General features: G+C 58.4%; 1 protein-coding gene across 1 annotated transcript in view; it reads right to left on the bottom strand.

Annotated features, from left to right (window-relative positions):
• TOLLIP (toll interacting protein) overlaps positions 1-24,449 on the bottom strand; it is a 33,110-nt gene that overhangs the window by 2,985 nt on the left and 5,676 nt on the right. The window contains exons 2-5 of the mRNA XM_033207515.1: positions 15,482-15,631; positions 10,816-10,998; positions 9,579-9,731; positions 8,191-8,281 (exon numbers count right to left, since the gene is read on the bottom strand). Coding sequence (XP_033063406.1) covers positions 8,191-8,281; positions 9,579-9,731; positions 10,816-10,998; positions 15,482-15,631 — 577 coding nt within the window. The remainder of the gene's footprint in view (positions 1-8,190; positions 8,282-9,578; positions 9,732-10,815; positions 10,999-15,481; positions 15,632-24,449) is intronic.

Genomic DNA, 24,449 nt, shown 5'->3' on the forward strand with positions numbered 1-24,449 from the left:
AACGCATCCCACCGGCCTTCCTGAGGGAGGGGCCACCTCGGGTCTCAGCAAACACCAGTCCCGCAGGACACCCTGGAAACACAAACCCTCAAACAGCAAACCCAGGCACAGCCACGGGGAAGGCGGGGCAGGGGTCCCCAGGCATAGCCACAGGGAAGGCGGGGCAGGGGTCTCTGAGACGCCTCCTTCACTGACTCATGTTCCTTCCACACAAAAATCAAAGTTTGATCTTTCAAATCTCACCCGAGCCTGTTTTCTAACTAGCAGGCTGGGGAGTGGTATTTTAATCCCTTCAGAACTTGTGAATTTGCAGTGTACATGCTCGTCTTCACTGACCAGAGGGCACACAGCCTTCTCTTCATCTGGGGACGGACTACGCAAAATGTCACGCCCGCTGATCCAAACACTGCAGGGTCTGAGCCTCCTCCTTTATCAGGCATTCTACAAGATGCTTTTGCAGCTTGGCCGGTGTGTCACTAAACTGTGTGCTGGTGGGGAGCAATCACACCACAGGCACTGAAGACCTCAGCAAAGCTGCAGCCGATGCCCAGAATGACAACCACACACACACATACAAACTACACCAAGAAAATGCTCACAAAAATCACGCAAGTCGGGCAGCAGGTGTGGTGCACCGGGGACCCTCAGTGTACTGGGGCCACCGTCCAGGGTTCCTGGCATCACCACCCCACAGCTACGCAGGCCCCTTGCCTTGTGTCTGATGCGGGTGGACACACTGAGATGCAATCTATCCAGCAGGAGCTGCACAGTGGTTCAGCCACTGCAGCGCACACACCCCAAAGGCATGGTGTGGCCGGACTTAAGACTCGCCTCCCAGCCTGGTGGCCGCTCCCTAAAACCACAAGCAGCCCTGAGCACAGGCAGCGTGCGCAGGGCTCAGCGACCAGCGAGGCACAGAGCTCCTCCTGCAGCAGCAGCTGGAGCAGGGCAAGGGTTCACCACGCACCCATTCGTTCACCTTTAAAAGCACGAACGGTCTCCCAGCTAGACTCATTGGAGTGCTAGAGCCCCAATCTTAGGATAGGACTTTTGTTCCTTTCTACACTCGGAGGACCCTAAAGGCAACAGAAGCCATTTCAACTCTGGCCTGAACCAACACCGGCAACAAGGACCTGCAGCGGTGGAAACAGAGCGGACGGAGCTGGCCACTGAGCCTCCAGCAGCTGCTGTAAAGGCCAGGGCTCCTCAGCAAGGAAAGCCGCCGCTTCCCGGCTCCTTCCAGGCCAGGCCGACACTTCCTCTACACCCATCCCTGCCTCCTCTGCTTCTCGGCTCTCTCCGGGCCAGGCCCACCTTTTCTCCATACCCACGCCTGCCTCTTGTCCTGGCCAACGGACACCTCACCTCACTGGGAAAGCATCATCCCCACGCTGATCAGCCTTTCAGCAATGAGGCAAAATGAACCAAACCACGGCCAGGTGGGGACGTGGCCACCCTCACCACCCTTTCTTCTTCCTCAAACAAGACAAAGGCTCAGCCGCTACCTGTCCTGGAGGGACCCCCGGGACCCCCGTGGCTTTCCGGGTGCCCCAGTCGGCAGGAGGGCAGGAGCTCAGCCATCACCTGTCCCTGCCCACACGGCTCCCCACAGCATGGCCACAAGAGGAACAGAGCTGGGCACTGCCACTCTCTCCAGCCTTTTCCAGTCTGATGGAGAAGGGACAGGAGGGGAGATTGCTGCAAAATCTACGATGGGGACTGTGACGCTGTGACGTCAGGGCCTGGGGCGCCTGAGAAACCCGCTCTGCTGACAACGAGGGGATGTGGCGCCAACTGGCCCTCAAGTGAGTCCCGACAGCACGGCCCCAACACACTCGGGACCAGGCACCCTGGGGAAGAGGTGAGTGCTTCCACGGTGTGGGCCGAGGGGCAGTGGCCCGGCTCATTCCCCTCCTCCCTGCAGGGCAGAGGCCATGTGCCTGGCCTGAGCCTGACCCATCCTGGTCACCAAGTGTGACATGTCCATCCAGCCCTCCGGGAACAGTGAGTGCCCCGCGTCAGGGCTGCCTGGGGACTTCAGGAGGACAGACCAGGAGCTCTGGGGCCTGGCGGAGAGCAAATTCCTCGAAACGTGGGCAGAGAGGATGCCATGGGAGCCGGGGGCAGCCCAGACCCCACCTGTAGCGGCCCTGGGAGGAGTGGTGGGCGGCTTTGCTGTGTCCCCGCTGTCTACCGCACTCAGCCCCACCAGCCACCTGCACCCACGCGGACGGACGTGCAGCACAGGACAGGCCCCACCTCACTCACGTTCTTCATGCTGCGTGAATCTGCTGTCATACCTCGGCAAAATCAAATACTCTACTGACAAAAACGGTACCCCGGAAAACCAAAACCTGTCCCTTTTCCATTCAGGAAAAACTGCTCCGAGAACGTCCTGACCTCAGACCACACAGCACGATGAGCCCCGGCCGCGGGTGGGCAGGGGAGCATCGGCCCTGCTCAGGCTGAAGGCATGTGGCTCTGGGCCCCAGACGTCTCGCACGAGAGTGGAAAGACATCCAAAGAGCAGGTGAGGACTACCACCCAGCTCAGAGACCGTTCCAGAACCCCCAAGGCTTGTTGCTCTTCTCACTCCAGAGCGTGTCACAAAGAAGAAACCCACGTGATTGTTTCACAGCGACTCAGTGAGCGGGTAACAAACCCAACAGCAGAGAGCTCTAAGTGACAGTCTGGGAAACTTAGGCATCCAATTCTCATTTTGAATGGAACCGTTTCGTACTTTAAACGACACGCGCTGCTCAGCTGCAAACTCCGTGTTTGCTGGAATTCCACCTGGGAGGGGGAGCACGCCTGGGCCGTCGGGTGAGCCCTGGGCTGGCCCTCTCTGGAACTCATGGGCGCTGTGAACGCTGGCTGTTCCCATGCATGGTGCCACGCGTGCACGTTCTCTATGGACCTCCCTCTTGTCTGTCCCGGCAGCAGGCGTGCACCTGCGCATTCAGCTTTGCTTTTTTTTTTTTTTTTTTTTTTTTTGAGGCGGTGTCTCGCTCTGTCGCCCGGACTGGAGTGCAGTGGCCGGATCTCAGCTCCCTGCAAGCTCCGCCTCCCGGGTTCACGCCATTCTCCTGCCTCAGCCTCCCGAGCAGCTGGGACTACAGGCGCCCGCCACCTCGCCCAGCTAGTTTTTTGTATTTTTAGTAGAGACGGGGTTTCACCGTGTTAGCCAGGATGGTCTCGATCTCCTGACCTCGTGATCCGCCCGTCTCGGCCTCCCAAAGTGCTGGGATTACAGCAGCTTTGCTTTCATACTTTGTGGACAGGCATCCACATCACAGTCTGGTCGGCTCCACAGAAACCAGTGGGGGTTGAGCCCACAGAGACGCAGGCCAGGATGACGGGAGGGACTGTGCTGCTGAGGACGCAGGGCAGCAGCTCTGTCCCCTCACCCAGAGAAAAGCACTCCAGGCCTGTGTGAAACGGAGGCGCACAAGGGGACAGACAGAAACAGCATCAACTGGCAGCTGCAGCCATGGTGAGCAGAGAATGAGCCGATGTACGCTCTGGTGCTGCCTGTCCAAGCCCGGGCTGGGGAGGCACTGGACAGCCCACTTTCCATGCCGACTCTCCTCCCACCACCAGGCAGAAGGAGGTGGAAAGCAACACGGAGGAGGGAAAGCAAGGAGGGCCCCAGAGGACAGCGCGGCCGGCGCCACCATCCGCCTCGGAGCCTGTCAGTCTCGTGGGGACTCTCAGGGCAGACCCCTGGCAGTGCCTACAGCCTGAGTGCCCCTCCTTGCCAGGGACAGCTGGAGGAACAGTGCAGGCAGGGCTGAGGCCCAGTGGCGACTGCACTGGTTTCTCACGTGTGGAGAACGCACAGGAAATTGAGCAGTTGGCTGCCGTCACCAACCTGGCGGTCTCTGTCCACCCTGCAGCTCCGTGGAAGAGAACGCGCTTCATGAGGCCACATGGTTTCCAGATGCTTCACGCCTAGATGTTTCTTTAAAATTGAGGCTAAAAACCCCGCTATAATCACATGATGCCTGCCACTAATTATTTGAAATCTGTAAAATATCTAATCAAAATAATACTTGGTTTAAAAAAATCAAAACTTAAAACTGTTCTTTTCAGGCCATGATCGTGGCATAAAAGCTTTAATGATCAAGCTGTGCTTTGTGTCTCAGCCTCCCTTCCTCACTGTTGTGGTTACACTTTCTTTTTGTGAAAGAGACGGCCTGACCTCAGCACACCTGGCTTCGGAGCTGCTTTGTGGGGGACTCTGGTTTTTCACTGAGGAAAATGGATAGTCCTGGCGAGGGCTCGGCCAGCGTTCAGCCCTCAGTCTCCACAGAGGTGGCAGCCAGGCTCAGACAACACAGGAGGCTCTCGGGGCCTGAGCCCACCCAACATGCACAGTGAGTCCCCGAGACCTGCACCCCGCGCAGGAGTCTCTGGGCAGCGCCCAGCAGGCGGCAGCTGAATGAGCGAGCGGCTGAAGGGGCCGGTGAGAAGCAGGGTCCTGAGACGCTGGCCCTCCCTTCCTGGCCAGCTCCCGCAGCCCCGCCTCCGCAGAGGGCTTCGCCAGGCTGCCGTGCAGACACGCAGGCCCGAAGCCACGCAGCCAGGCAGAGCAGCGGCACAGCCTTCCACACTACGTGAGTCCTAAACAGTTGAAGCTGTGGGCGAGACACGTGCTCTGGCCAAGATGCACTTTGAGATTCCACTTCTGAGAAGAAAACCCTGGTGTGAATCCGCCGCGCTTGACCGGTCGGCCCGAGACGCCCTGAGCACGCAGCCGCCAGCCTCCCCGAGGTCTCTGCAGACTTCGCCCTCCAGCTGGCAGTGGCTGCTGGGAGGACGGGCTGTGATCACAGACACTCAGAAATTAGGGTACTCAGAGGAAAATCAGGGCATCAGCTTCCAGTGAAGAAGGGCGCCTTATTCACACTCTACAGTGCTGTTAGGACAGTTAAAAAATACTTCAAAGGCTCCTCAAAGCAATGCTCTCCTAATGGGAACCAGGGCTCCTGGGAGGACAGCTAACGCCAGGGCTGAGGCCAGAAACGCAGAGAGCCAGGGGCTTCCTGCAGTGCCAGGAAGCAGGAAGCCGGCCCAAGAAGGATCGGAGGAGCCCAAAGAACAAAGACCCTGCCCGAGGGGCTCCCTCTGGCCAAATCGGGGATAATTTGAGTGAAAAAATAAACACCATTCGTACAGGATTCTGACCCACGGAATAAAACAGGAAACTGCAAACCCACATTGCTGAAGAAGTCGGATAAACTCAAGGGTCGACAAGGGCGGGATCTCCCCGCGGTCCTGTGGAGCCTCCCACACGGACACTTTCTAGCTCCCGGGAAGCGGCCAGGCGGAGCCCACTGTGAGAGGTGAGCAAGTCACACCACTAGCCCTGCGCTGGGTGGAATCTGCACCGAGTAAAATGCGGGGGCCCTGCCAGCAGCCCTGGGGAGACTCAGCCCTACCCTGCAAGGCCACGTCAGCAGCCCCACCAGGTCCCTGACCAGAGCACACCCCAGGAGCAAGATGGGGACCCCTTCAGGCCAAGGGAGGCAAGGCCACAGAGGGACAGCAACCCCGGCCTGGACGCTGCGACCCCCAGGACACTCAGACGGGGTCCAAGCAGGGGACAGTGTCACCTTCATCTGGACGGCCGTCCTGTGCCAGGAACGCCCCTGCTTATGGGAAACGCACGCCTGGGGGTGGGGCGTGGGGCTGGGGGCTCCGGTGGGGCGGCAGGTGGACGAGTCCTCACGGGCTCTGGCAGATGTCCCTGCATCTCCTTGGTAACTTTCCTATGAAGTGTGCGGCTGTTTCAAAATTTACAATGTCTATCAAAAGAAAATTTCAAAGTCTGTTTATAAAGAAATCTAGCCTTTCCTAAACAAGCGTTTTAGGGCAAACTTGAAAGGCATCTACAAAGAGAATTAAGGATAGGAACCAGAAAGAGGTATGTCAATCAATGTTCTCTGTCATCTGAATGCTCTTCCAGCCAGATACACCCCGGCGCTGTATCCAGTCGATGGAACTGCACCCCCCAAAAAGACAGGCCGAGTCCTAACCTGCAGGGGGGGGTCTTAAGATGGAGTCTCTGCAGATGTGAGCAGGTGAGGATGACGGCACGCTGGGGCGGGCGGGCCCGCAATCCAGGGACTGGGGTCCTCAAGGGAGGAGGAGGTGGCAGCTACGGAGCGCCCGGCCCAGAAGCTGGAGGAGACGGGGAGGATCCTCCCCACAGCCTTGGCGAGTGAGCGGCCCTGCCTGCCGGGGCTTGGACTTCCAGCCTCAGGAAGCTGGAGGGCCTGGGTCTCTGTTCTTTCAGGTTGCCCATCTGTCTCCAGCTCAGGACAACCAGACAGAACCTCACTAGCGCCACGAACTGCACGCCACAGAAGGCACTTCCACCCCACAACGGCGGCTCTGGGCTCTCCCAGTGACAAACCAGAACCCCCAGGAGCCACTCCAGGGGCACCCAGGGCACAACAGGGCCCCCAGGGCAGCAGAGCTCCCCTGGCCAGGCTCCAGGCTCAGGAACACCTGCGGGGCTCCCGTGCTCGCCCCCGTTTCTCTGCCACGGTGCTGGCTCTTCCGCTTACCCAGACGCCCGCCCTCCTCTAACTCAGAACGCCTAACGGCTGCTTCTGCGTTTCTGGCTCACCTCCGGTCACTTCCTATGAAGCATTGTTTCCTCAGCGACGGGGCGCAGGTACGGCCTCCGCTGGGCTGGTGGTTTTCTTTCTTTTCTTTTTTTTTTTTTTTTGAGAGGGAGTCTCACTCTGTCACCAGGCTAGAATGCAGTGGCGCAATCTTGGCTCACTGCAACCTCCACCTCCTGGGTTCACACCATTCTCCTGCCTCAGCCTCCCGAGTAGTTGGGACTACAGGCGCCACCACCTCGCCCGGCTAATTTGTTTGTATTTTTAGTGGAGATGGGGTTTCACCGTGTTGGTCAGGATGGTCTTGATCTCCCGACCTCGTGATCCTCCCGCTTCAGCCTCCCAAAGTGCTGGGATTACAGGCGTGAGCCACCGTGCCCGGCCCCAGGCTGGTGGTTTTCTAAGACACTGGACACCACAGAGGCCCTGCTCAGACACGGGCTCTGCTCTTTCCCCTGGAGAAAGGCAGCCCTGGCACCTGCGCAGGCGGCTTTACTTGGAAACAGTCTGCGACGTGAGCAAGTGAGGGCGCGGTCATGCTGTTCTCACAAGAGTTTCGTCAGGGAATGTCCTGAACAGCCCAGAGTCTCCCAGCGCTGTCTCCTCCTCCCCACCGTCAGGCTGGGTTTCAGGCCACATCAGGTGGGTCTAGGGCAACGTCCTGACTCCCAAGGTGGCCTTTCTGCATCTGTGCGGGACGCTGGCAGGACTGGGGTGCTCTGACCAGGCCTCTCCACTCCAGCTGGGCTGGACACCAGCACCGGCCTGATAGCACTCTCGCCTGCCAGCAGCTCTGTCCCACCCCAACTCCAAAGCAGCCCCTGAGCACAAGCAGCCGGGGCCTCACGCAGGTCCCGAGACCCTCCCCCAACACCACCACGCATCCCCAGCGCCCTGGTCCCTCAGTGCAGAGGGACCCACGCTCTGCTTGGACACCAGCTCCCCGGAATGAGAGAGGCCACCTTGGGAGGAGAACCAGGGTGACCACAGGCACCCCCCGAGCACCTCCTCTCAGGGGCTGCTGACCCCCGGCCTGCTGAGGATGGCTGGGCCCGTCCATGGTAGGGGCCGGCCTTGCACCAGCTGCTATGACAGTCACAGCTGGACCGAAAATGCAACAGTGTGAAAAGCGACATTCTCGCTTGCTGTTGCTGCAGCCACCGGCTGCTCGCTCTTAACAGGGACACACAACAATGGCCGCAACAGCGCAATGTAGAGCATGCGTCGCCCGACAGGGGTGTGAGGTTCTCCTGCGGAGAGCTGGGCACGACGGGGTTTCAGTTCCACTTCCACACCTCTGAAACTTTCAACTCATCTCATTTCTGCCAGCAATTAGAAAAAAAACAATTCTATTCTCTGGATACGCAAACAAAATTCAAACGTAACCCTTGGCTCCCTAGCCTGGAAGGATCTGCACGCAGTCGGCACGTCTGCAGGATTCTAGAACGGATGACGTCCCCTGCCGGTGCTCTAAGCCCTGTTCCCTCCTCCCACGCCTGCCCTAGGCCCTGGGGTTTCTACCAGGGGAGAGGCACCGAGGAGGAGGGGGCACACACACCTGTGATGGGCACGTAGCCGACGCCCTGCTGGTACACCGTCGGCATCAGGACCACAGGCTGGGGTGGCATCACCATGGCAGCTGGCAGCAGCTGGAACACAGTGGAGATGGTCCCGGGGTCAGGAAGGAACATCTACCCATCAGAACCTCGGGAATCGCCCTCCCCATGCCAGCCCCGAACCCGGCTGTGAGCCCTGAGTGCACAGGGGATGCCAGGGCCCACTCCCACCCCCATACCACACCTCCTCACATCCAGGAGGTGACATGGCTCGGGCTTACAGACCCCCCACTAACTGGGATGTGACAGAGAGAGGATGGTGTCAGGAGGGACATCCCAGTGTAGGTGTCAAGTGGGCCTGGGGGGAACCACACTGCACAGCTGTGGTGTCTGAGTTTAAAACTGTCCACTTCAGATAAGTCACTGCACTGCTGTGGTCTCTGAGATTAAAACTGTCGCCTGCAGGTAGTCACTGAGGCATCATGATGGTTCTGCGTATGAAGCGTCGGTTAAAGCTGCGTCCTGAGGCATTTACACATGGTCACTCATGGCTGGGTCTTGCTTTAAAATATCCCAACGTTAACAAAAAAGGGAGTGGGAAGAGTCAAGATCGCCCAGAAGAGCGGCTCCCTGCTGCGCCCTCTCTGCCGTCACATGGGCCTTGCATTTCCCACAGCACCATTTTTCAGTAACAACCTAAAAAACTCTGAGTGATAATACAGAGAAGACGGCAGGAGTTCTACGTCCTGGAGCCTCTAACTGGCCCTCCTGATGCCCCCAGGAGCTGCAGGTGTCCTGAGGATGTAGATGGCTGGGAGCCAGGGTGGCTGACGTGCTGGCCCCACGGCCAGGCCTCGACTTCCTGACCCTGAGTGCGGCAGCCCCCAGGCTTCCCCCACATCTCCAGAGATGCCCTTCCACACCCTGGCCAGTGCCTGCCCTGTGGGGAGGAGCCTGGTGTCCTGCAGGGCCCAGGGCTGTATCTCAGACCCTGGAGGGCTGCTCAGCTGGACCCTAAGGGCAGAGCTTGGAAGGGCTGTGAGGGGCCTCCGAGGACACAGGGGCCTGCAGTGCAGACTACCACAAAGGGTGGGCCCATCTCAGGAACACAACCCCGATGCTGTTTCTCCAGACAGAACTGACGGGCAGGAGCAGTGGGCGGGGCAGCCCCTCTCTGCCACCAAACCACCCAGGGCCCTGCCCTCTGTCCTCAGAACACTGAGCCCTGCTGTTTTACGGACTCAGTGCCTCCAGGAAAGAGACCAGGGTGTCTGCGGGGTGGCACTGCCCCGACGTGTCCCAACATACCCTGACCCGCCCCGCCCCACCCCAATGCCCCTGACGCGTCCCGCCCCTCCCCGATGCCCCTGATATCAGGCCGGCAGCTCACCGCGTAGGACATGACGAGGTTGATCATGCCCTCCTTGTCGTCCCCCTGCCTCCCGCTCAGGCTGTACCACTTGTCCTCCACCTTGCCTTGCCTCAGGGACTCGGGGATGGTGATGTGGGTCCACGCGATGCGGTCGTCCATGGAGAAGGCTCTCTGGGGGAGAAGAGGGAGATGCCCCAGGCATCAGGGAAGGGCCGCCCTACCCCTGTGGTCTCATCATCATGGGCCTGTCTCGAGTCCCCATCTCATCGGTGGCACAGGGCTCCCACCTGCACCAGCACCCCATCAATGAGACCCCTCAGGCAGCACAGGCTTCACGATCGTTTATCAACGATCCTTCCCTCTCTCCACCAGGATGGGCCAGGGCCAGGGCTAGGTCTGGGGCTGGGGAAAGTGAGGTCCTGGGCTGCTGTCCCCCTCCAGTTCCAATTCAGGGACACTGGTTGCTCCTCCCCAGCCCTCGGGGCCCCATCCTTGCTCCACCGGCTGCCACCTCCCAAAAACCAGAGCAGCCGGGGCGCAGGCTGGACAGGACATGGGGTCTGCCTCCCACAGCTGCCTCTGTACTTCCCATGCGCTCTCTACTCTTCTGAGGGCCAGGGAGGGGAAAGCAGGTAGGGATGGGGAGAGAAAAGCCAGGAGGAAAAGGCAGGGCCCAGGCAGGGAGGACTGGCCATCTGCTGGCCTGGCTGCCCCACACTGCTCCCTAGCCCCAACCCAGGCTCCCTAGCCTCCCAATGGCACAGGTGCGAGGTGCCGGGACCACACGGAGCAGCAGCCTCGCCACATCCCCTCTGACCTCCTGACTCTGCCTCAGAAGCGCTGCAGGTGCAGCCATGGACAGGACTCAGGACCCTCAACGGTCACAGCCACTCGCACCATCAAGAACAGCTTTCCCACCCGGCAGGCGGCCGGACTCGCTGGAAATCCCACCTGCTGGTGAGCGGCCAGACCCAGTGCACCTGCCCAATGGAGGGGACACGTGCACGCTCTGTCCCTGGGTCATGCTTGTCACTGGGGATGTTTCCAAATGTAAGGGTGTTCAAGGAGCTGGAAACAATCTCTTTTTCACATTCCTTGGGGAGAGCAGGACCCTGTTACGCACCCAATGAAACACCCAGTGGGGACCCACACCTCGAAGCCAGCCAGGAACGTGGTTGTGTGGGCAGGTGTGTTCCCACGGCAGCCACGCTCAGCCACGTGCGGCCTCCCATAATAGCCGGCATGTCCCTCTCACCTCATCGAAGATTTCGAGATAGAAGGAGTCCACGCCTGGGGGCACCGTGCAGTGGATGACCTTATTCCAGCGGGGATTCTTGGCGCCATTGTGTGCCGTGGGTGTCTCATACACTGCATAGCCCAGGCGCAGTCGGCAGTAGGGGTCCATGCGGGTCATGCCATAATTCTTGGCCAACTTTGCCTGGAATGAAGCCAATGTCAGGAAAAGGAGGTGCCAACCATCGGGAGAGGGCGGGTTCTCTAGGCCGTCTGCCTCCCTGAACCCTTCCATGAGGCCTTTTCCTAACATACAGACTACAGACACTCAGAGTCGCCCAAACACGACTGTGACCTGCTTCCCAGGAGGCCAGGAGCAAGAAGACCGAGCCACAGATGAATCGTGCAGTTCTGAGACAAAGCACGTGGCTCATCCTGGACAGCAGAAACCGACAACGCTCACAGACACAGCTGAGGCCGCCACTCAGCCGCCACGAAGGGCGCACGCTCTAAGTTCCTCAGAAGCAGCTGAGGAGGGAAAGAGGAGGTGGTCCCAGGACAGAGCTGAGAGCCAGAGCACGACTGGGAGCGTGAACCCACCCCGGAGCGCGACGACCCGGGAGACAGGGAGTGTGACAACCGGGAGACAGGGGGCGTGAACCCGCCCCGGAGCGCGGTGACCCGGGAGAGGTGCATCCCTGCTCCAGGTGGGAGCGAGGACGCCTGCTGTGCGTGTTCAGACGCCACGTGGCTGCTTTCCTCCCATCATGAAGTCCCGTCATGAAGGCAGCAGCCTTGCCTGTGCTATTGGAGTAGGCATTTTGGGGACAGGAACTTGTCTTTCTTGTGTCTCACAATCATAAGGAGCCACATCACATGTAGACCATGAGATTCGACTTCAGGCCAGGCACTCGGCTGGGCTGGGACATTTGAGGTCCCCGGGGTGGGAGTGAACGTGTGTTACAGGGAATGAATATTCAGAATAAGACAGAAGACCATGGCACGTAAGACAGAAGACTGTGGCACATAAGATGATTGTTCAGGAAACAAACTCAACGTGGATGGCAGGTTCAAATATAAAACCTAAAACTGTAAAACTTTTACAAGGAAAAATCAGGAGAAAAGCCCTTGTGAGCTGGGTTGGGTTCACCCCTGCAGCTCCGGCTGCCTGTAATTACAGCGTCCTCCCTGGAACGCAGATGGCCTCCCCGCACTGCTGCCACCCGCTCTTCTGCGGCCAACCTGGCTCACCCCCAGGAGCTGGTGACAGAGACCCCAGGAGCCATCCCGGCCCTCCCAGCCACATGGAGCCCACCAGTTCCTCCTTCCCAGTGTAACAGAGTCCAGACGCTGCCCCCCGACCCCTCTGAGGGCACGGCCTCCCCGTCCTCTGCCCTCTCTCTGAAGGCACGACCACCCCATCCTCACCGCCCCCCTCTGAGGGCACAGCCACCCAGTCCTCGGTGACCCCCTCTGAAGGCATGGCCGCCCCGTCCTCACCAACCCCCCTCTGAGGGCACAGTCATCCCATCCTCGCTGAACCCTCTCTGAGGGCACCACCACCCTGTCCTCACCGCCCCCTCTGAGAGCACTGCCACTCCGTCCTCAGTGAATCCTGAGGGTACCGCTGCCCTATCCTCACCGCCCCCCTCTGAGGGCACAGCCGTCCCATCCTCGCCACCCCCCGCTGCACAGCTGAACTATCCCCTCCTGTACCCACATCTCTGGACTGCCAGATCTTCTGTTTTCTATTCTCTTCCACATACAAGTTCCCTCCTTTCACTTCTTTTTTTTTTTTTTTTTTTTGAGGCGGAGTCTTGCTCTGTCGCCCAGGCTGGAGTGCAGTAGCACGATCTCGGCTCACTGCAAGCTCTGCCTCCCGGGTTCACGCCATTCTCCTGCCTCAGCCTCCCCAGTAGCTGGGACTACAGGCGCCCGTCACCACACCTAATTTGTTTGTATTTTTAGTAGAGATGGGGTTTCACCGTGTTAGCCAGGATGGTCTCGATCTCCCGACCTCATGATCCGTCCGTCTCGGCCTCCCAAAGTGCTGGGATTACAGGCTTGAGCCACCGCACCTGGCCCCTCCTTTCACTTCTAACCAAAGCTGTGGCCGGCCCCTTTATGTCAAAACTGCCCCATTCTTGGGTCCTTAATTTTAGCATGTTTCTTGGGTGGCCGGAGCGTACTCTGGAATACTATGGAGTGACAGTTTTCTGGAAGCTCCTGGGTGACAAGCATGCTCAGCCTCTAGCAGCTTCCAATTCCCTTCTGCTGCACACCCACAGATCTGCTAGATCAGCTCTTACACTCAAAACTCCGCTCTCTAAACTCCTTAGAAATTGCCCTATTTTCTGGAAGGTATGTAGCAGGAAAGTCTGAGACCAGCGTGATGTTCCAAAGCTTTCAGGTAACTGTGCTGTTTCTGCCTAGTTACTAAGACTTTTTATTATTATTAACTTTAAAGGCTTTGAGCAAAGCCAGCTTTCCAGGCGGCACGTAGGACTCCCGCTGCCAGCATCCCTGTGCCCGTCACCAACACCCGTTCACACTGGGTCCTGCCCGCTTCTGCCACTCAGCCTTGTCCTGTCATTCCCGTCTCCTCCCACTGCCCTCTGCACTGTGGCTACAAAACTCTAGGAGGAGCGTCCTGTGACATCAACTGCTCTACTCAAGTGACCTCCTTGATGTTTACGGAAGCACCTGCCCATTCACTGTGACCCCTCACAACCACATGCTGTTGTGATGCGGCAGACGCTGCGGGCACTGCGGGCACTGTGGGGACACGCAGGCACCGCTGCCTCCCCGACAATGGGCAAGAGACGTGCGGCAGACACACGGCACGGCAGACGGTGCTACCACTGCAGGGAGTGACCAGCTCGGAGGACCAAATGCATGGGCTGCAGGATCTGGAGGAAGAGCTGCAGGAAGCGGGAAGAGAACGGCCAGGGAACAGGAAGGTCAGGAGTGACCAGGGGGAGGCAAAACATGGGCCCCGGCTTGAGAAGCCTCGGCAGGACAATGCCCACGAGAAAGGCCTGTGCAGGGAGTGACCTACTCTGGCCACATGCCAGTGGCTGAGCGGAGGCAGTGGGTGGTGCAGGGGGCTCGCCGCCTGGACCGGCGGAAGGTGGCGCCTGTGCTGAGGGTCAGGCCTGAAGGGCAAGAAGCAGAGATGAACCGTGGAGCACCAGGAGCACCAGGAGCACCAGAGCTTTGGGCCTCAGCTTCCAGAGTGTGGGGCAGCCACCTGCAGACATGGGGGAGAAGCTGGGAGGGTGGCTTGAGAGGTCCACCTTGGGCACATGGCGTCCGGCGTGCCCACAGGACACCCGGGGAGGCCATGTGGCCATGGTCTGTACCTAGGAATCTGGGGTGGAGCTGAGTGCCTGGCTCAGGCCGGGGACAGCACACAGGTGTTTAGACCCACAGGGACGCAGGAGTCACTGGGGTGTATGGGCAGAGAGGGGAGAAGGGCTGAGGACCAGACCCCTTGGCATCCCATGGGGGCCCCAGGAGACAATGAGGGGAAGCAGCCAGGGGAGGCAAGCAGGGAACCACATGTGCAGCTGCCCAGAAGCCAAGAGAAGCAGGAAGCGGGTGCTGAGCTACGTGGCCCAGTGAGGAGGCAGGAATGTCCCCACCACTGGAGCTGTGGCATGGAAGCTGGGTGAACTCACGTGGAGGAAACAGACAGGCTGCCTGCAGTGGGCTCCAGGATGTGGGAGAAGACCAACGGGGGCCGGAGGCGTGGGCAATGCCAGGGCCACCTCCAAGGCCCAGCCAGGTCTGGAGTTTGAACTGTGTGAGGCGGAGTGCCCTGCGGTCACCAGGCCCTGCCAGGAGGTGGCGGCTGAGAATGGGTGATGGCACTAGGTGGCCTGGTGGCAGCTGGGGCAGGAAAGCATGGGCTTACAGGAGTTCACTGGGTGGGCAGAGGGATGGGCCACACCAGCAGAGAAACAGCTGCACAGGCAAGGGTCTGAGACACGCTGCAAGGAAGGGGTGACAGCGCAGCTGTGCCCACCACACCACGTGAAGCCCCTGAAACCAAATCTTATTTGTGAGGTCCGCAGCGACTCTTCTGCCTGCTGTATTTGTGCATTTCTACAAAAGCCTGCGTCGCTCACAATGCGTTTCCTTTCCTGTGGTCTTACGGCATGTTTTGGTGTGATCAAAATCGGTGTTCAATCTGCCGATTTTGGCTTTCACTTGAAAGTCCACTGAGTGACCACGTCCTGGTGGCCGGTGTCCAGCCCTGAGGCTAACCGAGGGCTGCTCTGTGGGGAGGGGAGGGTGCGGGCACCGGCACTGGGGCCAACAGGAAGCCACTCGTGTAGCACACACCAAGTGGTGGGGGGCCAGCGGCGCCTCCTCCAGCTGCCGGCAGGGGCCCGGGAGGCGTCCTGGGGCATCCTCAAGCCTCGTGGTGGAGCCGGTTGGACCCTACACGGAGCGGATGCCACCTACACCCACTACTCATCATTTGAGTTATGTTTGGCAGAACCCGGGGTCAATGCCAATATTTTTCACACAGATCGTTTTCAACATCACACGTTTCAGGAAAAGCGGGAATCGGAAGTTCCGTTTGCCCGCTTAGGAAATGCAGTGTAAACGCCAAAATCCTCAATCCCACCCCACCTGAGTGCACCAGCCCCAGGCAGGCAGGAGGGTGCCCCAAGGCCCACCTGAACCACAGTGATGTTCAGTCGGCCCACGGTGCCCACGGCGCCTCCGTACTGCAGCTGCTGGGCCGCCTGCGCGTCCAGCTGGACCTGCCGCTGCTGTTGTGTGGGCGTGATGCGGAGGAAGTCCTGCGGGAGCTCCCCGATGTACACCTGCGGGGCCGGGGACCAGAGAGGCAGTAAGTCAGGGTGAGGACACAAAGCAGCCCGATAGCAGCTGCCCCAGCATTCCCGAGACCCGGCCCCGCCCCCACCCATTTCCTAATCAAGTCCTGGACTGTGCTCAACCTCCGTTTCCTCATCTCTAAACCCAGGGGTCAAGGGCGTCCAGCCTGGGGCCTGGCCCCTAGCGGCACAGGTGCAGCCCTTACTCAGGAGACCCCCAAATGCAGATTTCTGCCGCTAAAAACAGGTTCCTGTCCTTAAAGCCCGGTCAGGTGGGTTTTCAGGTCATTTTAAAGGGTCTCCCTTACACCACATGTGCCCATGGCTTCCTTCTCCTTGTCCACAGATAAAGGCAGGGTCATGGAACTGCAGGTCACTTGGTCATACAAATGAATGAGAGAAAATCTGAACCTCAGGTCTAAAGTGATCTGGAAAACCCTCTGCTGATATACTCCAAATGTTTCAACATGAAACAGCTGAAATTCAAAAGTACCCCAGATGAACACAGGAAGTAAATTAATTCCAAACCACCACGAAAGACCTCCCCGCTCTGCATCCCGTCTCTCCTCGACCCTCTGTCCACCGCTGCTGCCCCTAAGGGGAGGAGAGAGTATGGGCCCGGGCAGGGCAATGCCAACCTGAAACCACCCGCACACCTGCTGCAGCCGAAGGGGTCTGGGGTAAGAACCACCCTCCACAGTGAATGGCGGCTGACGAGGCCCGGAGGGCAGGCCTGGCTGCTGGTGGAGTGGGGTGGAGACACCAGCCGCGGAGACCCAGCCATCTGCAGCCCCGACCAGCACCAGTACCCTGGGCAGTTGTTTTCAGGAAATACCGAGTGGAAACCTGGAACCCTGGGTGTGTTGGACGTGAACTTAGGCAAAGTGCATGTGCTGAGGCCACCAGACGCCTCTGCCGTGCAGACCAGAAACTCATACCCGCCTGTGCCACAGACTCCCAACGACACGGTGCCAGGCAGGGCTCCAGGAGGTTCTGAGTTCAGCCCTGCACCTGCTGTGCTCTGGCCGCCTGGCACTTCAAAGGACCCCACGAGGGTCTAGCTCCTCACCTGTGTCCCCACCTAAGGCCTGGAGAGCAGAAGCCAGTCAGCGCTGCATGCACAACCAACGGGAGCAAACAGAAGGGAGCCGGACAACCCAGCACTGCTCCGCGCGGTTACGGCCTCAGGCCCCCGGGTCTGGGGAGCTCCCTGCAGGCTGCGCCCCAACCCGAGCAGCCAGCGCGGAGTGTGCTCAACCACTCTTCTCTAAAACTCAACACACACTTCGTGCCTTTCCCCACACTTTACCCCGTTTTTGACCGGGGTACGTCACGAGTGACCTTTGCCCCATGAGAGAAGCCGTCTTGTGAGAGCAGCAGAGCACCCCGGCTTCACCTCTGGAGGGTGTGGCACAGGCCAGGGCCTGAAGGGACCCCCTGACGGACAAGCAAGGGGGTGCCGAGGTGCCTGAGGGGAGCGGGCCCACGCCAGGAGTCCCAGGCCAGCCTCCTCCGGGCAGCCTCTCATGAGGCGCTGTACAGCTTACCAGCAAGCTCTGGCTCAGGAGGGTGCTGAGAGGCCCCGTGGCACGAGATGCTAAGCACCTGTTCCTGTTGGCACACAGGAAACACTGGGGTACAGAAGGCCAGGGCCCCTCACCTGCCTCCCAAAGGAATTCACAGCCCAGAGTTCTCTCCCCGGGGGACACCTGGCCATGCAGGACGCGCCTCCCTGCCAACTTCACAGGGCCCTCGCACAGCCCATGCCTGCAGACTCTATCACTAACTCTGTCTGCTCACCAGGAATGGGTTATCTTGCAGAAACAGACTCGTGCTAACCAAGTTCTCGGGATTAATATACACAGGCCAAATTCCTGTTTATTTGTGACAATTGCTTCCTGCGTGCCACACACACAGTTCCGGGGACACTGCAGGAAAAGCACTGCATCTCCTGGGCACACGTGGGGACAGACAGGCGGCTCATGTCCTCCTGGACACACATGGGGGACAGACAGGTGGCTCGTGTCCTCTGGGGCACACATGGGGGAGACAGGTGGCTCATATCCTCCTGGGCACACGTGGGAACAGACAGGTGGCTCATGTCCTCCTGGGCACACGTGCCAGACAGGCAGCTTGTGTCCTCCTGGGCACACATCGGGGACAGACAGGTGGCTCATATCCTCCTGGGCACATATGGGGGACAGACAAGCGGCTCGTGTCCTCCCAGGTAGAGAGGTACGGGACAGACAGGCGGCTCGTGTCCTCCCAGGCACAGGTGCGGGACAGACAGGCGGCTCGTGTCCTCCCGGGCACAAGGGCGGGACAGGCGGCTCGTGTCCTCCCGGGCACACGTGGGGGACAGACAGGCGGCTCGTGTCCTCCCGGGCACACATGGGGGACAGACAGGCGGCTCGTGTCCTCCCGGGCACAGGGGCGGGACAGACAGGCGGCTCGTGTCCTCCCGGGCACACGTGGGGGACAGACAGGCGGCTCGTGTCCTCCCGGGCACACGTGGGGGACAGACAGGCGGCTCGTGTCCTCCCGGGCACAGGTGCGGGACAGACAGGCGGCTCGTGTCCTCCCGGGCACAGGTGTGGGACAGACAGGCGGCTCGTGTCCTCCCGGGCACACGTGGGGGACAGACAGGCGGCTCGTGTCCTCCCGGGCACAGGTGCGGGACAGACAGGCGGCTCGTGTCCTCCCGGGCACAGGTGTGGGACAGACAGGCGGCTCGTGTCCTCCCGGGCACACGTGGGGGACAGACAGGCGGCTCGTGTCCTCCTGGGCACAGGTGCAGGACAGACAGGCGGCTCGTGTCCCGGAAACAGCAGCATGGAGAAGCTGGTCAGGGAAAGGGTGTGGGTGGTGACAGGGTGTGTGGAAGTGGGGTTCACAGAGGCCTCTGAGGGAGCACTGTGGGTCCCTCGCCGTTCTGGCTCCTGGCTGTCCTGGTACTTGGAGGCGCCCAAAGCTCCACTCCACCTCCTTGCTCTGCATGTCCATTCAAGACAACGGAACTGCTCGTTGCTGGGAGAAAATAGAACTATACCCAAAGGCCTCATGATCAAGTGTCATCTCCAACAAGGATTGAACCATCCAATGATGAAGAGGAGACGAGGGCTGTTAACATAAGCCTTGTGGACAGAACACGGAACGGGCAGAAGCAGCCCCCAAGGATGCAGCTTGTCAGCCCACGCAGCCCGGGGACCGTGGCCAGCACCACGTGGCGAGGGTGCGTCCGGCTACCCGAGATGACGCACGTCTCACCTCTGGGTTTCTTCCCCAAAACCCACACCCCGATTAAGAGACATCTGACTACATCCCCGACCCGTCAGTCCTCCTCAAACTGTCAGGGTCCCAAAACACAAGGGAAGCCTGAGAGACGGCCCCAGACTGGAGACGGGGACACAAAGGCTACACGCCAAGTGGGGTCCTGGGACAGCAGGGGACAGTCATCAAAAAACCAGGACATCCAAACAAAACCTGGAGCCAGCAGTCACGCCCCAGGTCAGCACCACAGCTGCGAGAGCTGTTCCCGGTGAGGGGCGTGTTGGCCAGGGAACGCGGGTGAGACACACAGGACTTCTTCGTGCCAGCTTTTCAATTCCACATAAAACTGAACACTACAAAATTCAAGGTTTTTCAGAAAAATATTCCACATAACCTAAAGAGAGCAAGAAGAAGAGAGGAGTGGGAGGAGAGGGCTTCAGTCCTCCCCATACAAACACTGGTTATGCAACCTGCTGCCCCGCCTACCAGGGAGAGGCGGCTCCCGGTGGCTGCAATGCCCTCGTTTCTCAGCTGAGAGCGAAGCCCTTCAAACGGGGAGGAGGGAGTTCCACCAGTTCACACTCCATGAGTCACAGGGGAGTCCAGGCGCTGAAGTAAACCCTATTGTTTCAGTGATGACACTCAGTAAACATCTATTTTGAATTTTTTTTTTTTTTTTTGAGACGGAGTCTCGTTCTGTCACCCGGGCTGGAGTGCAGTGGCCGGATCTCAGCTCACTGCAAGCTCCGCCTCCTGGGTTCACGCCATTCTCCTGCCTCAGCCTCCCAAGTAGCTGGGACTACAGGCGCCCGCCACCTCGCCCAGCTAGTTTTTTGTATTTTTTAGTAGAGACGGGGTTTCACCGTGTTAGCCAGGATGGTCTCGATCTCCTGACCTTGTGATCCACCCGTCTCGGACTCCCAAAGTGCTGGGATTACAGGCTTGAGCCACCGCGCCCGGCCGAATTTATTTTTTAAATTCAGTGCTAATCCTAAAATTTACTCTTGCCATATTATGATGGAGGAGATGTTCCAATGGTCACAAACATATGCTGTATCCTGGTTCAAAGGCTTGGAAATACGAAAACAAAAATGATTACTCCTGATACATAATGGATTTTTTTTTTTTTTTTTTTTTGAGACGGAGTCTTGCTCTGTGGCCCGGGCTGGAGTGCAGTGGCCGGATCTCAGCTCACTGCAAGCTCCGCCTCCCGGGTTCCCGCCATTCTCCTGCCTCAGCCTCCCGAGTAGCTGGGACTACAGGCGCCCGCCACCTCGCCCGGCTAGTTTTTTGTATTTTTTAGTAGAGACGGGGTTTCACCATGTTAGCCAGGATGGTCTTGATCTCCTGACCTCGTGATCCGCCCGTCTCGGCCTCCCAAAGTGCTGGGATTACAGGCTTGAGCCACCGCGCCCGGCCATAATAGAGATTTTTCTAGAATTGTGCTTCCATGTACTAGATGTACATACTGAGTCCAACACTAACAAGTAAGTTTAAACGCCTGTGTGAAGGCTGATAATTCCACTTCGGGAACCAGTCCCATGTCAGAGCTCACTCCGGCACGTGAGCACGGGATGCCTGCGGCTGCATCCCCTGTGCCGTCAAAACGCCCTGTCCACCAGCCAGGCACATCCACCCAACGCAGGGACATGCGGCCTCAACCGGAGCCAGAAGTCCCCGCCTGGAACACAAGGAGACCCGGGGGATGGAGGCGGAGGCACAGCACGACCTGCTGGGGGAGCCATAAGGAGGCCTCTGTCGAGACCAGCTCTGGAGGAGCATTCAAGAATGGAACTCGAGGGACACGGGCAGGGAAGGTTCTTTATTTATACTTTCATATCCTGCTAGTTATTTTTAGAAACTTTTTTAAAACCACATTCGTGAATTACTTTTAAAATAAAAAGGACAGTGTAGGGCTCTCATCCCACAGAGCGCTCTGCGTTTTATCTTCTCTGAAAATAAAAGCTACTTTTATAAATATTAGTCCGTTTTAAATACAGTTTAAAAATGTAACTTCACATTTCTCGGACTTGCTGACTCTCCTCCCCCTGTGGTGCTCTCAGAGGATCACGACCCACGCCTGTGACTGACGACCATTCCTCCCTTGCTGACGCCAGAGCTCTAAACCATTGCAGCACCTTTCCACATCAAAGAAAAGAGATCGCCAAAATTCACTTCTAATTTAAAACAATTTCCCTTCAAGTCTAAGTTTTACTTTTGGCACAGAAATAAAGTCTTAATTCTTCTTTTTTTGTCATGTAACGTGTGTAGTCAACCCAAAGCTAATTTTTTCTTCTTAAGCACACAGATTAAACAAGCACCCACTGTGAATATTCCTGTGACATGTTTCCAACTGAGAGAGCCGCTGCTTCCTGAGGCCCCACTTTCTGCCCGAAAGAGCCCAGGAAGAGCCCTGCTCCGCCCAGGACTTGGAGTCCTGAACACACACAGTCCTGGCCTCAGTCCTGCCAGGAGACATCAACCTGAGGAACCACACCACGGACGCCCCGGGAGCACAGCTGGCCACGTGCGGGCGGCAGGACGCCAGGGTTTCCTGGCCACTTCCACGACTGGCCCTCTGTGGAGCCTTTTTACACCTTCTCACCATCCCCACTCCATGATGCTATGAGGCTGTGGAGCTGCTGTTTGTGTTTGTGTGCCATGCGTGCACCTGCACTTGGCACGTAAACACTGCAAGCAAGGCTCTAACGAGTCTCAGCGCTAATGCCAGGTTAGCATAACTAAGTCAAATTAAGTTCAATTAAAAACTAAAACGCTTCTAACACTTCATGACTATGTGCTGAGCAGCGCTGAGTGTAATTTATTTACATAAATTGTAATGTATCAAATCACACGTACAAATAAACAACTTATATAAACACAGTAAAAACTATCCTTAGTGAACTGAAGCTTTTGCTTGATGTGAGAAGTACTTTTTAACTGGCTGCTTGGTATTCTTTGAGCATACTGACATCATTAGCGATGGGCTAAATACGTTTAGTGGAATTAAATCACAAAATGTCAACAATTGTCATTCAATTCTCCAACCCAGAGTCTCACACCAGCACTGAGGATCCCACACAAACAGCATCCACGGGCGCCTGCCCACCCTCCCCGCCCACCTCACAGCAGGCCTGAGCTCGCACACGTGTCGTGGGCTTCTGAGAACTTTGGATCCACGTGCTGGGGACACCCAGAAAACCCAGGGGACAAGGAAATACTAAGGAACAAAAAATCCAGGAGCTGAGCTGGGGAGGCACACACAGCTGTCAAATCCCAGGAGTTTCCTCCCCCAAGAACCCCTTTTGCCCTCTCAGGGTCAATATCACCCCCACATTGAGAAAAAGCGTTAAGGGCTCCTGAAGCCACAAAGCCAGCCCATGGAGGACCCAACACGGAAGCCCAACTAGTGAAACTCTGTACCCCAAGCCCTGGGTTTCACCAGTTCCTAACGCAGCCATGATTCAACGTGACTTTCAGAGTGGGACCCACAGCAGGAAGACCTGGGCGAGGCTCGTGGCTAAAGGCACAGAGGAAGCTAATAAAACAAGAGAGAAATACATCTGCCGTAACCGGAACACCTGGGGATACGGGCGGAAGTCAGTCTCACAAGACTCTTGGGTGAGGTCTGAGTGTCTGCTAGGAAGGGAGCGCCAGACTCGGTCAGGGCCCCAGGACTCACGTAGAACGGCACAGTTGGCCCAGATGAAGCTGAGAACCTGGAGCCCAGGCATCGCCAGCCTCCCTGCGGTGTCTGAGGGGCCGGCCCTGCCTTGAAGACCCTGCAAGGGGCCTGCTCCATGCCCTGGTTCTACAGGGGAACGTCTGCTGCTAGGTTCACATCCAGGTCAGAGCTCATTATGGCCCAAGAGAAACGGCCCGTCCACCTGACGCCCGCACACCTGTGTGATTCCCATCCAGACCCAGGGGTGCGAGAGGGCAGGAACGCGCACCCGGGCTGAGACACAGGGCCGTGGGCAGTCAGGACAGACCCTGGGTGGCCCTCGCGGTCCCTCTGCCCGGCTGACTGACCCCTCAGTGCACAGAGTTTCAGAGACTGAAGGGCCGGCCTGCAAATGCCCCGCGCCGCACACTCATGGCCAACAGGGGAGCCCCGCAGAGGTGAAGGCCTCACCGGTGCTCAACGGTGGCCACTGCCATTGCCCTGTAGGTTAGCATTTTCCAAAACAAGGCTGGAAGGAAAACTGCAATTCCCCACGCCCACCCAGCTGCTGGCTGCCTCACCTACCACCCTTCACAGCACCGACCTCCAAAAGCTGGACTAGTCCCCCACCCTGCAGCCCCTGGCACTCCAGCCAGCCTCGGCCCTCATGCTCCACGCCAACCTCCTGGCACTGGCATGTTCAGTAAACAACCCTGGAGCAAACAAGTGGCATTTCATGCATCTGCTCTTGGCAAGGCAGCTCCCATGCCAGTGTGGACGGGCACTGGTGACTGTGTCCCCAGTTCCCACATCCTCCCTGCACAGCCGCTCAGCAGCCCCCTCCCAGGAGCCCTCGCTGAGCACTCATTCGCTGTGCCTTGTCTTACCTTCCGCGGCCTTCCTCAGACAGGGCTTTCCTTCCCTCTTCCTGGCACCCCCTCCCCTCTTCCTTTAATTACACAGAACACAACAGGCGCTTCAAAGCCAACATGCCAGGAGGTTCCCCGGCTCTGCTGAAGTCTCCAAACGAACACTAGAATTTGCATAAGGGGAGCTGGGAGATGACAGTATTGAAATGAACCCATGTAAGCTGAAGAGGGGTGAAAGGGAAGACGACAGGACGGAATAAGAATGAGCATAAATCATAAAAGCTGACTACAGAACAAGCGACTTTAAATGGGGTCTCCGCCAGGAACTCCACGGCACACAGCCTTGCATCCTAAGTGCTGGGACGGTCAAGCAAGGCAGAGGCGGAAAACCCGTCCTCATTCAGACGAAACAAAAGCCAGTCAAGCAGCGGGCCAAGGGCGGACAGAGGTCCAGAGAGGGATGGCGTGTGACATGGCAGGCCCTGGGCGCTGGGCACGGGGTGCGCACTGCAGCAGCCTCTGCGTGTCACTGTGTGCCTGAGGCTTCCACGGTAAGGTGCTGGAGGACCCCCGCTCCCGTGGTGCTCACACTTCAGTGGAAGACAAATGGGACGCAACACGAGTTACACCATATGCTGATGGCAGGAGGTGCTGTGCACAGAAACAGGGCAAGGCCGGGTGGCAGGGGCAAGCTGCACTTCCCGCAGGGCAGCAGGGCAGTCCTCACCAGCACGGCGCGCCAGGGCACGGCCTGCAGGATCTGGAGACGGTGACTCAGGGACAGGAAACGCTTGCACAGCAGGCCTAACCAGGGGCCTGTCGGGCAGGTGGAGGGACAGTGTGAGAGGCCCAGATGAACAGAGGTTAGGGCCGGGCGCAGGGGCTCACGCCTGAAATCCCAACACTTTGGGAGGCCAAGGTGGGCAGATCACTTGAGACCAGGAGTTCGAGAACAGCCTGGCCAACATGGTGAAACCCCGTCTCTACTAAAAATACAAAAATT

The sequence above is a fragment of the Trachypithecus francoisi genome, unplaced genomic scaffold (genome assembly GCF_009764315.1).
Source record: "Trachypithecus francoisi isolate TF-2019V2 unplaced genomic scaffold, Tfra_2.0 Lachesis_group8, whole genome shotgun sequence".
In the NCBI taxonomy this organism is placed as follows: domain Eukaryota; kingdom Metazoa; phylum Chordata; class Mammalia; order Primates; family Cercopithecidae; genus Trachypithecus; species Trachypithecus francoisi.